This window comes from Ursus americanus, chromosome 14 (genome assembly GCF_024610735.1).
Source record: "Ursus americanus isolate L20-20 chromosome 14, mUrsAme1.1.p, whole genome shotgun sequence".
NCBI lineage: Eukaryota > Metazoa > Chordata > Mammalia > Carnivora > Ursidae > Ursus > Ursus americanus.
In genome coordinates, this window is record NC_142140.1 from 28,056,160 (window position 1) to 28,073,445 (window position 17,286).

At 39.4% G+C, this 17,286-nt stretch overlaps 1 protein-coding gene across 1 annotated transcript in view; it reads left to right on the forward strand.

The window, feature by feature from the left end:
- CADPS (calcium dependent secretion activator) overlaps positions 1 to 17,286 on the forward strand; it is a 799,713-nt gene that overhangs the window by 649,087 nt on the left and 133,340 nt on the right. Inside the window, exons 21-22 of the mRNA XM_087866885.1 lie at positions 12,231 to 12,367; positions 16,052 to 16,239. Coding sequence (XP_087723011.1) covers positions 12,231 to 12,367; positions 16,052 to 16,239 — 325 coding nt within the window. The remainder of the gene's footprint in view (positions 1 to 12,230; positions 12,368 to 16,051; positions 16,240 to 17,286) is intronic.

The window sequence follows — 17,286 nt, forward strand, 5'->3', positions numbered from 1 at the left end:
ACGTACAGCACCAAGTAATTCATTTTAGTTACAAACATTAACCCTAAGTAGAGACTTCTCTCTTACCCTGAATATCAGGTCGGTTAGGGGTCACTCAGGTACAAGTCATTTTTAGCAATTGTCATGATGATTCCTTACTTGAGCCTGGGCCCCCCTCAGTCTGGTTCACGGAGACAACTGTCCGGGTGATGAGACATACAGATGAGGAAGACAGATGAGGTCCCCATGCTCAGGATACCTCCATCCGCATGGGGGAGTCTAGCCAGCACACAAATCAAAAAGCAAATAAGATAGTTGTAGACATTGGAAACTATGAAGAATGTAATGCAGTGGTGACTGGGTGGAGAGAGATGATCTGAACTTAAGCCCAAATGATAGGAAGTCAGCTCCACATGTACTTCAGAAAAGAGAACTATACCAGATGGGGAAGCAAGTGCAAAGCCCATAGCAGAAACTTGACCTTTATCTCAGTGCTTCTTCATGGTCTCTCCCTGTTATTCTTGAGCAAAATGTGCATATGATTCAAATGATTTTGCAGCAACACAACTAACTAGAGGTGAATTCTCTCCCCAGTGGATTCCACCACTATGTCCATTTCTAACAAGACTATGTTCTTAAACCTTGTAACTCCCTTGCTTATGAAAAAACAGTTCTTTTTGGAGGAGAAATACTCTCTATCAGAAATATTCTCCATCAGGTGCTCCGAGAAATTCTTGTCCAATACTAATGGTTTTTTAAAGGAAGGTACATTCCTCATGGCTAATCACACAATCACCATGGGTTTCCATGCAGAAAACCCTGAAAGAAGGAGGAGGAGGTTGAGGAAGGACTTTGGGATAAGGGACAGCCCTCCTGACCATAACCACCACCAACTTCCCCACGCTCTTCTTGATTTCTCTAACATTTGGGACCCTTAGGTTTACTTGAAAGCAATAAAGAGAGAAGGCAGCATCTCTTTCTGTTGGTTTAGTCATGAGTTGAGACAAAGCATACCCCAATATTTATTTGTTTTTAAAAATCACTCTGTGATGGAATCCATCCTTTCACCTTGCCTGAGAGGCTCCATTTTAATAAATTTAGAAACAACACATCCTATTCTATTCCTCTGAAATGAAATTATCTGTACATAAGGGGGGAAAATTCCGAATTATAATCACCATCCAAATCAACCTCATAGAATATGTATCTCAGGTGGTATTTGGAAAATACTGATTTTATTTCCAAAGAATCTCAATTTCTTCTGAAGTCATTTCACCTTACCTTCAGTGTTTCTGTTCTATCATCTGCCCAGATCAAGAAATGACTGCTTCATTTGTGATTAGCCTAACTTCTTCCTCACTGGCATAGGAAAGAGGAAGAAATTCAGGAGTAAAAATAAATGGAAACCAAGCACTTATTTAAAAAAAGAAGAAGAAGAAGACCATTGAAGGAGGTTGTAAGGAGGGGACGAGGTCTCCTTATGGAAATACACAGGGGCTCTTGATTAGATTTCCCTCTGTGGATAGGATTCATTCAGCAATGAAATTAGAATGCTGAACACTAGGCATCAGCAGGAAGATTTAATTGAGTGCGCATCAGCTTGATGTATTTTGCCACCCTAGTTGACACAGGGAACTTGTATTAAATGGGGCATCCAAAGCAAAATTCTAAGGGTTAGAATTTGGGGGGTGGGTAATATCATCCCTAGAGAGCCTGGGAGGTAGACTGAGGGATGAGTGAGAAAGTGAGATAATTCATGCCTCTGAAATTTGTCAGTACCTGGTGGTCAAACCACCTTCTCTCTTGTCTCCTGAATCACTGCTCAGAAACAAGGGTTCTCCAAAGAGTGTGAGGCCCTACCACACCTACCGGGTTCTATAAGCAAAAAGCTACCACTTTCATCCATGCAGACTGTGCACTTCATTAGTCACTTTTCACGCAAAAATGTGAATGGTGCCTACTGAGTTGTACAGTGCCCGATCTGCACAACTGTACACCATTGACCCTGTAATAAATGACAGTTCTTACCCGGAGCTTCAATCTAATAATTTAGAACCCAGTAATCCCATAGTTACTTTACTACTCCTGAAACAGAGGCTCAGTACCACTCCAGATTCTGTCTATTGCTAGTTTAGGCACTTACTAAAAACTGCAACCAAAGTACCAGCAAATGAGCCTTCTGTTCCCATAATTTAGCAGAGGAATCCAGTCAGAATTTTAACCAACCCAGCCTTCTGCACCTAATCACTTGGAGTTAGGTGTATATAAAACCAATGATAAAGATCAAAAAAGGAACAAGGAGCTCTGCATTCCATGGGGGTCACTGAGTTAGTGATGCATAACAACAAAAACTGTCTGGGGGTTTGAGAGTATATCCTAATTTTTAGTGGAATCTGCTACAGAATGGTGGTTATGTCACAGTTACTTTACAGCTGCATTTAATTTGTTAAATTCAAACCATCCCTGTTAAACAGATCAGGCCTCATTTGTGGGTAGCAGTCAGACTCACAGGGTTGATTCATACTGAGAGTTACCACCTTATCCAGGTTTGCCCGTGACTTCCCTGGTTTCAGCGCTGAAGTTCTGTCTCCAGAAATTCCTTGGTCCTGGGCAAACTGGGACAAGTTGGTTAGCTGGCACGACAAAGCAAGGTTCTAGAAAAATGAAAAACAATCACAACATAGTAATAAACACCAAACTTTGATCCTTCACTGATAGTTGGTTCTCAGTCTACATCATAAACTATTCAGTCACGGGTTCTGTAACACAAAGAGTAAACACAATCAAGTATTGCATTTTAAAAAGGTTTCCTTGACTTCCAAAAGGTAAGGGTCATTGTTAAATACCTAGTCTTGTACACATTTCATCAAATCCTGCTTTCGAGTATTTGTTTGAAGTCTTTGCCATTCTTGCTAGTGAATGATTTTTAAGAACAATATTTCAGTGAGTTAACTTTTGTAATCACTTTCCTAGTCTTAGTTGGCAAAGGGAAGCTACAGAAAAATGGGAGAGGTTTTTTGGGTAGAGAAAAATAAACACTCCAGTCTTGTCATGTCGCTGTCTGCTCAAGGGGAAACTTGAGAATGGAACATTTTACAGTTTGGGAAGCTCGGGAGTAATTATGAGTTTATTTGGGTATTTCTAAATTCAGTTTGACAGACTTCTGGGTGCAGTTTTTATTTTTTGCAATTTCAAAATGAAAAGACACGTCTAAGAGTGGAGTGGAGTATTTATATGGAATTGTAAAAACCGAAAAAAATAGATCCTGCTATTCATTAGTTTGTATGTGACTCTACAATGATTTGGGGAGGGTTCCACCAAACTTTAAAACTTTTTTGTTCTTTTGTGGTTTTTTTGGTGTGTGTTGTTGTTGATTTAATTTTCCCCCTTTTATTTTGGTTGAAACTTGAAAAAAATTAAGTCAGTGGCTAGCTGTACAATGTTTTTAAACAAATACTTGCAATTTTCCAATTTTTAAGGCCAGTGTTGCTCACCTTGGAAACTATGTTCAAATCTGTTGTTGAGTGTTGCCACAATTTACTATGCCAAGTGGCCTCTCGTGGAGACACGCGATTCCTGTCCAGTCTGTGTCAGAGGAACAGTAAAAACCAGTACCTCCCTTCTCATTCGGAGTGGGGGCAAGGGGTATTTTAAGCTTTGCTCTTTGGTCAATGATTACTTGATAATATCACTTGCGATGAGTCTCATTTTACTGTCTGTTTCTCAACTAATAACTGTTAATCACATCATACATCCCCAAAGTCGGATGTTTTTGAGAATTGTTCTATTTTTGCTACCACCCAAACAGTCTTCAACAGTTAGTGGGGTCTTGGTTACTGTTGGTTTGGGAGGGGGGGTTGATTTTGGTTTTTGTTTTATTTTGTTTCATTTAAGTTTTCTTGTTCAATCTTTGCTCAAACCCAAGAACTTTAGCTGCTAGGTTAGAACTCCTGTCTGCTTTCCTGAGCCTTGTTGCTAGTCTTTATGTTATTCTGGTTTGTTCCTTCTTACCCTGCTAACTTCTAGCTGGACTGAAGGGTAAGTGTTCCCCTATAGCTAGCACAGCTCAGATAATCAGACTAGATTATCTGACACCTGCAATGTGCTTCCTCCCTCTCCTCTTAAATCTCCCTCATGTCTAGATTTTGTAGTAAAACTTTTCATGTTATTTTCCTGACCTTAGGTTTGAAATGTGAGCTTCCATACTGAAACTAGGATGCATGTGATGTGTGCATAATTGCCTCCTCTCCTTGGCTTTCATATTGGCATCAAATGATCCTCTGAGTAAAGCCAACCATTAACATCTCCTATTTTTTTTTATTCCAAGAATATTAATTAGCATCACAACAAAATGGCAAATGATGCCTTTGTTTCATGGAATTCACAGCTACCTGACTGCTTAATGCCTGAAAACAGATCATTTTGCACTCCGATAATGTGTTGTTGTTTTTCCTCTCCCATTCCAAAGATGAGAATGGTCAGCTGTACCTGTGGGGTGGTAACCATGGATACCCTAACAAATAGAAAGGTGGGGTGGGACACCCAAAGATCTTAACTGAATAAGATTTCAAGAAACTGCAGAATACAATGAATAAAATAAAGGCACTATTTGAACACTAAAGAGTTCGTTCTACCTGACTTGAGGGTGTGCTCTAAGTAAGACCCAACAGAGGATTAATTTTGAAAGGAGAGCTATAATAACACAAAAACAGGAAATTAAGTACATGATTTGCGTCCGTGTAGCTTTTTCACAGAAGCTTCAGATTCACGATCTCAAAATACCGTGGAGGGTTTGGACCTCTGGTCTTGAATGTCTCCCTGCTACTCCCCCAACGACAAAGATAACAATAGCTTTCTCGACGTCATTTGTATTGGTATTAATTTTTCTAAAATACACCTGTAAGAGAAAAAAGAAACTTTAAAACATAGAAAAAACTTTTCTTCTCTATTTGAGTTACTAATGAAAGAGAATCTACAATTCCTTTATTCATATAGGGAAAAGCTGTTTATACCCTTGGGTGAACTGCCTTACCGTGTTGAGGGAAGACTTGACCTTAGAAGGAAATAGAAAAACCAGTCAAGAGAGCAGGCAAATATGTACTTGAGTATTCTGAATGCTGATTTAGAAACTGTAGGTCATATCATTCCTCCTGCCCATTTAATAATAGTACTCTCTTCTAATTCTTTCTGTTTCTTTAATTTGCTTTCTTTACCCCTTTCTTTCTTTTTTCTTTTGTTTTGCATAAATGTACCCCTGGCTAGCAGACAGATTTTTTTCACCACTCCAAGCAGATACTTAATTTAACTTTACTTTGAATGTCTGATGAGGCATCTTAAAAGCTTACCATAGAATGTGAATATAGCGGGAATTTAGGATTTTGCTATACTTTTTTTTTTTTAAGAATGAAAGAAAGGATGGGTGAATAGATGACTGAATGAAATCTGTTCTGATCGAATTTACATATATTTGCACAACAACGCATTGCTATCCTAGTAGATTTCCAAATAGTCATTTGCCTTTATTCCTTTCTATAGTTTTATCTCATGAGAGTTTTGCTGTATCTTCTTGTATTGTCAACTTGCAGTTGCTACGTTGCAGGAATGCAATATCAAAGAATTAACTCAATATCAAATTAATTTGCATGACCCCAAACCACACTGTAAATCATTTTCCTTCTCATTGCAAAAGTAAATGACTTTTTAAAAAAGAAATAGACTCCCAAAATCAGGTCAAAAATTTTCCAAACACCATGATATGATCTACATAGTCCATGTTAAATGAAGGCTCATTTCTGTGTGAACTACTTCAGGCACATTTTAAATGTATTATTCACTCATTAGCTGAGCACACTCATGTCATATAGTGATTTACAGTAAGATAAATTATTAATTAGCCAACTACAAAAAGTTTATTTTTGCTCATGCCACAGGGAACGTAAAGACATCATGGAGTACTCTGTAAATTAATTGAAAATGTAATAAATACAGCAAATAAATACAGAAAATTACAGATCATTTACTTATTCACTTTGAGATCATTGACAAAATCTCTGTTATGAATTTTACTCAAAGTAACTGTCTTACAAAGAATTATAACAATTAACTTGAAATAAACATCCCATGTTTATACCCTTGGGTGTACTGCCATAGTAATTTTAAATTCAAGATTTTTGCAAAATGCAACGTGGCCCTTCTCTCAACGTGGCTTCTCTGAAAAGCCATTCTCTCTTGGCCATGCAAGTTAGCTTGACTGAGTCAGGGGGACCATGTAGGAATAAGTTGTTTCTCAAGGGCAGCAGGCGTGGGAGGACCACTCTTCTGCTTGCTATGCAGAGCTCAGGCAGAGAACAATATCCCCTGGTTACTTGATCATGCCAAGAAAAACTCTTCTAGAAAAATCTGTAAACAGCCAGCTGCCATCAATCATTGTCATTTCTTTATTTCATGTCTTCTGATGAGGTTGACTACTGTCATTGCTCGTTATTGTCCAAACCATACATTCACTCTTGCACTGTCAAGCAGATATGACAAGCACACATTTTCCATATAAGAAAGATACAAAGTCACCTTTTAATTTGCAGTTTGGGTTCACAATGACTTTAGAGTCACATTAGCTATTCTCTTGCCTCTAGCATCCATCAGAAGTAACAATAGCCATAACTGTGCTCCACATTTCGGTGATAAAGTGGCACCTCTAGCTTATTATAAAAGGGATTCATTAGAGAAAGGAGACTCTCAGACAATTTATTATTGGTAGGATCATAATTATTTTCAACAGCAGAATTTCTTTTTTCCTAGCCTATGAAAAGTTCTAAAATGTAATATTAAAAAATAAAAAGAGATTTGACCTTTTGTTCTCCTTCCCTCAGCTGTTAGAATAATATGAAAATCTCAATAAAATGAAAATTTGAAAGCTGTATTATTCCCACCAGGAAAATTCCATTTGTCTGGTAGACCTTATTGCAAACTTACCTAGAACAGTTTATATCTTAAACAAGATCACATAAATATGCTTGTTATTAAGACAAGAGATCATGAAAAAAATTGTATGTTTCCCATTATAAGGAAGAAAAAGGAAACTAATATCGCACATGAAATAAACCCAGACGTCATGATCAATTAAAGAACAACATAACTAGTAGGGCCATCAATTAGTGACATCACTTGAATTTTAATGAAGTAGATGAAATGGGAGTATAGAAATCAGTATTTTCCCAACATTCCTTAAATGCTAAACCAAAATTGTTTCTGAGTAAATTTGGGGTAAAGTGTTGATGAGTTTCCACTCAAAAGTGTACCTGCCTTCCATAAGTCTTTGTGTCCATCAGCCTGCTTCTGTGTCATGGATACCATTAATAAGACTTTAAGTTTCTTAATGTGGTTTAGGTACTATATCAACTTTATTCATCCAAGGTGAGTCTGAAGTCCTGTCTATGCCCATGCTATACAGGACTTCAGAGTCGTTATGCAATTAAGTCCAGAATAAAACAAGTAGCATTGTTTGGAAGATGTGTTGAATTATGCCCTACCTGCAGAGCCTATAAAATTACACAGCCAATTCTTAGGACATTTGGAGCCTTGCAGACTAAGGAAGGCTTAGGAACTATTCAGCCAGGTCTGGAAAAGGTTAAGATTGAAGTCGTTCTTAAAATGCAGTCAATCCTTGATTTCTTTAAAAAGAAGAAGACGACGATGACATATTAGTGAAAAAGAGCATTGGTATACATTTCCCAAAGCCAGAGATAATCCAAACATCACGGGAGATTTCAGCAGCCACGATACCCTCCTAATTCTGTTTTGCTCACCCTAGTGTTCAAATTCATTTTCATTCTCCTGACACAAGCGAAACATTGGCACAGGAAGCAATCCCAAGGTGTCCTGAATTCAGGAAGTAACTTTCTCATATTTTGCTTTGGGCTGTTTTCCCCTTGCTAACGTCAGCATTGGAGTTTTCTTTTTCTTTCATCAACCAGTTCCAATTGTTTGTACGGGGGGGAAATGGAGTTGCAAGGAGCATCTATTTTGTAATGTTCCACACTGTAGAAGAACAGACTGGGGCCGTGCAAGAATGACTATATGGTGTTGCTTGGGAAGCACCCACAAGTTCTTTGAAACAGAATTTGGAACAGCTGGACCACTGCAGTGTTTTATTTTAAAATAGACAACATATGTAATGCATATGGTCCTAGACATGTATGGAGACACAGGCAGACAATCTGAATGGTATCCAAAGACACCTGCACCTAGAATTCTGTTTCCTTCTATAAGATTTTTTTTCCCCGAAGAGCACATGTTCCCACTTTTGGATTTGCAAGATGCCATCTGAATCCCCATGTGTGTGACTCCTTAATAAAGTCAATGGGAAGTTTCCTGGGATGGAAGTGTCAGAAAAAGTCAGTTAGTAAACACCTCCTCAGGACCTGGCTCCTCTGGGAGCTGGCAGGGGAAAGAACAGATCAGAAAGTTGCCCTCAAGGAACATTTTATCTATCAAGGGATTCAACTGTGTGTGGGTGTTCTGACCACCGAGAAATTGGAATATAAACCAGCAAAAACAGAGAGACAGGACGTGGGAATTAGTGGTACAGGGGCAGAGGAGAAGCACAAAGCAGAGAGACTGGGAAGGCTCCCAGCTTCCTAGAAGCAATATGGTTTAAGAAGCAACCTGTAACTAACATTAGCTATAAATGCAGAGACATCCTTGGCTCGCTGAAAACATTAAACAAACTGGCTTCAGGAGCACAAAGAAACCTGCCCACTCGCTCACAGCTAAGGTTTATTGAGCACTTACTATGTGCTAGGTGTCCAGGTGCTTGACAGGTCCTTCTCAGCAGAACCTCTCAGCAGCCTTCCGAGGGTAGATTTAAACACTACTCTCAGCTTACATAGGAGGAGGACACTCAGAAACACTAATAAACCTGCCTCACATCACCTGCCTAGTAATGACAGGGCTGGCCTCAAATTCAGTCTTTGTGACCCCCTAAGCCCACCCACTTAACCACCTGCTATCCTAGCTCAAATACACCATTCCCGTTGAATTTAGTCTATCAACATTTCATAAAATCAAGAAATAGAAAATACTTGTTGAAGTAGTGAATTTATTTATTTTGATGAAATAAATTCATTATTTTAACACATATATCTCGGGTGCCTGCTACGTACCAGGTACTGAGGTATACCATTCCAGGTGCTGGAAATACAGCAGAGAGCAAAAGTACCAAAATCCCTGCTGGGATGGAGCTTAAAAATCAGATCCCTTCCTCTGACACCTTAAAATAGCATCCCTGCCCCCCCCCCCCGCTCCTCTTTCTTTTTCTGAATATAATAAGCTCAGTGAAACTCTCAAAGATTTCGTGGGAGCCAACCACCCTTTTAAGCACTCTTGAGTTGTTGGAACCATTAAAATAATGAGCCTAAATCTGAGTAAATGATGATTCTGTGTAAGCAAAATCCAGGGGCTGCTCGTTTCACCTGCTGGAAATTCCCATTGCATTCAGCTCCATCTTACACATGTGGAAGTTGTGCAAGGGATCTTAAGGGTGGTAAAATGACAGTGACCTCACCAAGGGAAGTGGAATTTGGCTCATTTTACACCCAAGGAAACTGAGTCTCAGAGCAACAAACCGCCATCCCACAGCTTATTTAAAAATAGAGCTCAAACTAGAGTCCAGATCTCCTAAAGCAGTCCCAGGCTCATCTACATGTGGACCGAGAGAAAGGGAGGGAAGAAAGGAAGAAGGAAAAAGGAATTTTTATGTTGACAGGGCTGCTTTCTGAAAAGGAAAGCAGGCTGATTTTAAGCATATTTTTCTGTAAGCCTGCTTTAAAACGTAAGTAAAAACGAAATTGTTCTATAGATCTACTCTCAGCCAGGAATTAGCCCGGTGAAGCTGTATTGTGATGCATCGGGGAGGCGGGGAGTGGGTCCGTATCCAGGTCCCCGCAGAGGAGCCAAGTTGTCTTTTCAGATCCGTTTCCTGAGTGGGCAGGCAGCAAGGCGAAATAGTTCACCGCAGACTTTTCAAGAGGTTCAACAAATTACGAAAAAGAGACTTGAAACATGTGTCATATTTTTAACAGCTACGAAAGAGCCCCCTTCTCTTTGAGCTAAATGACCGGTTGCACCATCGTAATTGAAGAGCAATAAAATAGCGAGCCAAACTGGCAAAGTAAGGCCTGGGCCGATTTGTCAGCTTGCAAGCCTCTTCTGAGAAATTCAAGAGCAAGAAGCTGGTGCTAGCCAAAATGCCTCATCTATCTGTTAAAATTGGGAGGCACGAGGTGGGTGAGGCTTTTTATGAGGATGAAATAGGATGAGCAGTTTGTGTACCCCACTGTTATTTTTCCTAAACTAAACGGACCTGGGACTGACCGGAGGACAGTGGGAGGGCATAATCTGTCCCTCAGGTTTGGAGAGTGCCCCTTGGACTGCAGGAGTGCCCTCCTGGGGCGCAGAGCTGAAGTTGGAGCAGGTTTAAGATGTTTGCCTTGGGCCAGAGTAGTCTCACATAGACGCTCTGGAAGCAGCTGGCTTCCTCCCCAGCATCACCTTCCCGGCCACCTCTCTCCCTAACCATCCTGAGTCAAAGGAGAAATACAGCTTGGAGCCCAAACAGCCAACAAAAGAAATTCTCGTAGACAAAGCACCTAACCTGAAACTGAAAGCACTTTCTTGAAGACAAACCCGAGGCAGTTAACAGAGCAAAGAGAATTCTTTCTAGTGTAATTCCTGTACATGTGATATCCCCTCCAAAAGCTTGTGTTGCATCATCCTAATGGAGCTATTTGGCTATTAAAATACAGATTCTTCAACTTGTCTTCTGGAAACCGCTGCTTCTGTGTGTCTAGGGCATAAACAACACATCCTGTTCAAACACTGACCACTTGCTGCTTCTATGGAAAATGACTAGCGATTTAAAAAGTCAAACAGTAAGAGGGCAAAAATCTGACATACCATGGATTTAGGTCTGAAGGATACACAGAACCAATAATGTGATAAGAAATCATCTTCTTAATGTCACCCTGCTACCAAAACTCAAGTTTTCAGTCATACCCCAAGCATGGAAGGGGAGAAAAAAAAAAAAAAACTGCCTAGGATGAAGGCCATGTATGAAAATATATCCAAACACCCTCTCAAGTCAGAAATTGATTTTCCTCCTGTCCAGACCGCATCGCTGGTCCCTGGAAGGTCCCTGTATTCCGGTAGAATACTGCATGCAAGGGGATGAATAAACTCTGGCTTAATTTGATATAAGACTCTTGTTCTTTGCAGTCTGCGTATCAGGAGAGTGAGTAAATATGAGGTGGAGTGAACTGATTCCTTTAATGCATAGGATCTTCATTCCTACCTCTTCGGGATTTACTTGGTCTCCCTTGAGTTGAATTCTGAGTTATTTTGCCGATTGAGTATAGAGTATTTTAGTTACACATATTGAGATTAATTAGTTAGCCCTTAGGAGGTTTTGCTTGCAGCCTTCACCCTGTAAGAAAAAGTGTGAATACATTGAGACTATTAATTCACAATAAATGGCAGATCATAGCCCTTGCTGAGTAAATCTGTTTGTCTCTTTCATAAGCTTCACTAACTGTAAGCACACTATAAGGCAATGACCTTGGCTATCACAACCTAAATTCCCATTTAACTTATTCTCCAGGTTTCAAAGAAAATCTTTTGTTATTATTATTTTTTTTTAATTTTGGAGGGTGGGGACCCAAATCTTTTGTGAAACCAAATTGGCAATGGGTTGGGGAAGGGGAGGATACAAATATTGTCACGTTGCTGAAAATCAGCATACCCCTTTTTCCAGCTAATCCCAATAATTGTAGAGAAATTGCTCTAGACATAACCACTGGAATGGCAGAATCTATTAAAAAACTAAAAAAAAAAAAAAAAAAAGCTAAATAGGCTTTTATAAGCAAAGATCCGATCTGCTTTCAGTGTTTGGTGAAATGCAGGCGAAGTTACGGTCGTGTGCTTAGTTTTTAAAGAACAACATAAATGCACTGGAGTTGTGATCATTTGATAAACATGTTGATGCCAATATATTTTTGCCTAAATGCAATAAACTCACCAGTGAGTGATGCAAGTTGACAATGGGAGGTAAAAAGAGTATCTTGCGGATGTTGGTGGGAGGCAACAGGGGAACAGCTAGCGTTCATAATGCCTAGTGAATTCCTGTGTATTTGAAATGTCAAAGAAAATGTGATGTGTTTCTCTAAATTGTGTCTCTCTCTACATGTATAAATGAACAGACGCAGATAGAGCTCAAAAACATGGCATGGATGAATTTATCTCTTCCAACCCCTGTAACTTTGACCACGCTTCCCTCTTTGAGATGGTGCAACGCCTTACTTTGGATCACAGACTTAATGATTCCTATTCTTGCCTGGCAAGTATATTCTTTGGTCTACAGCAATTTAAACCTGATAACATTTTTATTTAATAAAATATTTCTCTACCTTTCTATCAGAAGCTCTTTTTCTCTGTTACAGAGCCCCTTTAACAATTATAAATGTGTTCTTGATTTCCTGGGTGGAGATAGTTTTACTTACCAAAGAAAGAAGACAGAGCGGGAGGAAGTTATCAGTAGAGACGGATCCAATTCCCCAGCCTCCCTAGCTAAGCTTCCCCCTTTTCAGCTGCTACTTGAGAAATATTCCCAAGAGGGTAATCGAGTTTGGCACCTGCTTGTGGAGAACTTGTAAAAATTGCCTCGGTTTCTTAGACTTTAAGATTCCCCCTCCCTCCCCTCCTCAGATGATAAGACCCTGTGCTTCTGTCTCAGAAATGAATGTGTTCTTTTTGTTTATTTTTCAAAAATTAAAATGATTTGTAAATAAACTTCACTTTTCATAAGCTGAACTGGTTTGGGTTTGTTTGTTTGGATGGCTTCTAGTTTTTTGGTAGTATTCAAAGCATCTTTCACCCTTCGGGGGAATTTTTTATGGTGCTTTAGACATTTGGAAGTCCAGCTGTCCAGTAAGAGCATCAACATTTTTTGAAATCCTGTTCTAAGCCTAGATTTAAATCATTTAAATTCAAGGGACAACTATTATGTCTTTTTAAAAATTCTGTCTTTATTGGATTCCTGAAGATACATTTTGGGCTTTATACTAGCAAATTCAGAAGCCTAAAAAGACCCCGTTTATTTCCTTCTACAAACCGTAAATTGTTATTTCATTTCTTAAAGGTGAATTATATTAATCCCACTTTATAGATGGGGAAGGTGAAGGGAAATAGTGAAATGACTTTACACAGAGGAAAAGTCTCAGCCCTGACTCCAAACACTAAGGTTAATATATGTGTATTTTGCCAATATTATATGATATAATAAGGTTAACATATTATTGACATTAATGTAAATATAATGAAAATCTGTCTCCTTTCTAAATGACATGACTGTTTCCTACATCTATTCTTACTACTTTTTATTTTAAATTCTGGTTTTTTTCCTGTAACCAGAAGCCAAACTATTAAAAATAGTAGATAAAATAGTCTTAAAAGTAGAAGCGGGATTATACGGAATAATTTATTAATCTGCGTCTCATAAAAGATTCATTGATGATCTCGGGTTTAGAATCACTTCATCAGAAGAATCTGAACTTTGCCAAATTGGAAAGGAACACTTCACTTTGACTTTAAAAAAAAAAAAAAAGCTTACCTTGCATTGCAAGGCAATTTTTCTCAAATGTGTTTCTTATGATTATGTGATTATTCATGTAATTATAAATTGCATTCATGAAAGTTGTAAGAATATGCCGCTGAGCTTAATTCCTATTCTCTTGAGGAATTTTTTTAAAGGATTATTTTCAAGACTTTTTTCACATCATTTTTAAAACAATATTCTTTTTCGCTAAGAGATTCAGTCACTAAGGAGAGTTAGCAAATGCCCTCTAAAAAATTAAACCAGAAATGAAATGTTGAAGCTTGCTTCCTATTAATCAAGTATAGGCTTAAAAATATGCTCCAAAATCCAAAATTAATTACAAATACCATAAAATAGTTTCCTTCTGCATTTGTATACCTGTATCTATTAATCATTATCCCAAAATTTCAGAAAATAACAGCAATTAAAAGGACCTTATCTTCTGCCTCTATATATTTCATTTTCTCATTATTACAATCTTTTTTTTTTTTTCAGTTAGTTTTGGAGACCGACCAGCAGGGATACATAAATTTTTCTGTGTCTTCGACTGAGTTCCTAATTGATATTTCTTCAACTCTTTTCAAAGCAGCTATTTTGGCATCTACAAAAGACTTGGTGTCATCTGAGTCGTAGAAAATATATTTTAATCTTTCACAGCAGTGTTGTTTCTAAGATTTAGCATTTGGGGTAGCAGATGGAGTGGCAAAGAAGTTGCCTATAGGGGCAGCCCACTGCCTCGACTACTCTCCCGCCCTCTGCAGTAACTTATAATTTGAAATAGGAAAGATGCCGTCTTTCGTTGGATGCATTGCTGAGCTGCATGTTGTCAATCGAAGAGTCCCCAGATCACTAATACAAGATCAGAGTACTGCGGAGGCCTCTCTCTTTGCACCTCTGTGGCCTGTACCTGCCCTCCCCTCCCCACACACCCGCCATCACTTTCTCCTTTTGCCTTTTCTCTCCCAAGACGGAGTGATATTTGCAGGACTCAGAGAGGACCCTCAAAGTAAAACGAAATTTATATTTAAAACAATTTTAAATTCCCAGCTTACAAAGTACCAACCTAAATTGGTTTACAGGTTGACCCCCCCACCCCCGCCGCTACCCAAAAGTTTACTCTATGCCACTTTGCTTTTATGAAAAGACCTATATTAGTACTTGTTTTCAATAACCAAAAGAGATCCAAAGAGGATTTTCACTTGTACGAAATGGTGATTTCTTCTTCACTTTACACCATTTTGGCTTATGAAAGGTTTTATAGGAACTCTCCATTTTCGGATAGCGAGGAAAACCTGTATCTTTTTGCTTCAGAAAGGTACCAAAACCGGAAGAAGTGATTTGATTTCTGGCTTGGCTGATGGGTGACCTTGAGTGGCAAACCCCTCAGCCTTTCTGAGTATCTATTTTTTTAAGTGCATCATGGAGGCAGCGATTTCTCTGCCATCATGCTTCCCAATCTGCTCTGAATCAGAGATCCCATCCAGGTTCTCTTTTATAGCAGAGTTTCATCTGGTCATACAGCAAGCAAATAAATAATAAGAAAACAAATAGTGGCCAGGGGGGAAAAATGAAACAAAATGCTGAGCCAGGGCATCAGAAGCACCTCTGAGTTTAATTGAATCACGTCTGATTCACAACCTGAGAACGTAGTCACTTTGCTCTCTTTGCAAGGTTGTGTCATTATCCTGATTTTAAAATTTTAAAAAGATGTTCTTTCAAAGTGAAAGAATTTATGAAGTCCTGGCATGTATGTAGACCAATGCTAATATTTCTTAGTGCTTCAGAGTAGGAAAAACAGAAGACTTTGAGTAAGCCAGCACTGCTTCTCTTTCGTATTATTTGTGAGTCACTTAGCAGCCCAGATTTCTGTTTCCTTTTCTATGAGATGGAGATAAACCTACCCTGCCCACCTCACAAGATTGCTATGGGGCTCAAGTGAAAGGTCTTCGTGTAAAGCACAATACTAATTTAAGACCTCATGTTATTGCTTCATCTTATCAGTAACCAAGATTTCACCCTGTCCCCCCCTCCAATGCTCTTAGAAGGTGTATAGTTCAGTGTTAGGGCAGCAGGTGAGATTCTGTTTCTGGAATCATGCTGTCTGCTAATCCAGACTCCAGCATGTACTAGTTCTGGGATCCCAGGGAAATTCCAAATTCCCTCAATTCGATTTTCCCACCCATCCAACAGGAATAACAGGACCTATCTCACAGGGCTGGTACAAGGGTTAAAGCAGCCAGCACACACAAGGGGGTTAGCACAGCGGCTGGCACTTAGAAGAAATCAAAAGGTGTTGGGTCTGGCAATCTTTGAACCCCCTTCTCCAGTCACCCCTAACTGTAGCAGCTCTCAAAACAAAACAAAACACCACCCCCAACAATAAAAACCTGTATTTAAAAGAAAGTCTCTCCTTTATTCCCCAAACAGGGCTGGTTCAGTCCTGGCCAGGTGTTTGTCCTAGACGAGTACTGCGCCCGAAACGGAGTCCGAGGGTGTCACCGACATCTCTGCTACCTCAGAGATTTGCTTGAACGGGCAGAAAATGGCGCCATGATTGACCCCACCCTCCTCCACTACAGCTTTGCCTTCTGCGCATCCCATGTGCATGGGAACAGGTAAGCACTCGTCCAGAGGTATTCCTCCAAAAAAAAAAAAAATTTTTTTTAAAGCACTGGCAATGGTTTATGATTGGTCCTGCTTTTAGAATTATCTCTAACTTTGTGTCTATTCCCATTCCTTCTATAGCACACACACACACACACACACACACACACACAGACACACACACACACGAACACAAAGGTCTTAGTTTCTTCTCCTTTCAAGAAACTTAAAAGAAATGGCAAAAAGAACTTCTAAAATGGTCTCTGAAGGTAGAAAAATCTAGGTTTAAATCATGGCTCCTCCATTTACCAGCAAAGATGCTGGATGGTAATGAAACCCCCCATGCCACAGTTTTGTCATCTGTAAAACAGGGTAGTGTCCTCATGGCATTGAGAGGATGCCGGTGGGCTCAGCACAGTGCCTGGAACATGGTAAGAGCTTCATAAATGTTTACCTTTGTTGTTCTCATCATTCATTCATTATCATTCATTCCATAGATATTTAATGATTACTTACTGAGTGTCAGGCACTCTGCTACACATTCAGCATACACGGTGAGCAAACAAGACACCAAACAAGGACAGGGTTACATAGAGATTGGTGCTCTGACAACAAGGAATAATATTCCATGCTAGCATCTAATAAAGTAAGGCAGCTCAGACGGGGTGTTTGGATGGCAGGGAGGGTGTCCCTGAGGAAGAGAGGCTTGGGCTGAGAACTGAAGCATGTGTAGGAGTTGAGTGCTTCCAGGCAAAAGGAGCAGCATGTACAAATGCCCTGCTGAAGGAGGAAGCCAAGCACACTTCCAGAGCTGAAATAAGCTAGGTGAAGCTGGAAGGCAAAGATAATCATAACACTTACAGTTTAACCATAGAGCTGGGAAGAACTTCAGAGATCACAGTGTAGCCAACCCCCTCATTTTATAGGTTTTATAGACAAGACCAGAACATCAGTTCTCCTAACTCCATACTAAGTACTCTCTTTCTTTAGACGTTGCCCAGCTCCTGGAGGAAAAGATCCATGTTCTGAATAATGCAAAGCAGCAAATAATTTAGGAA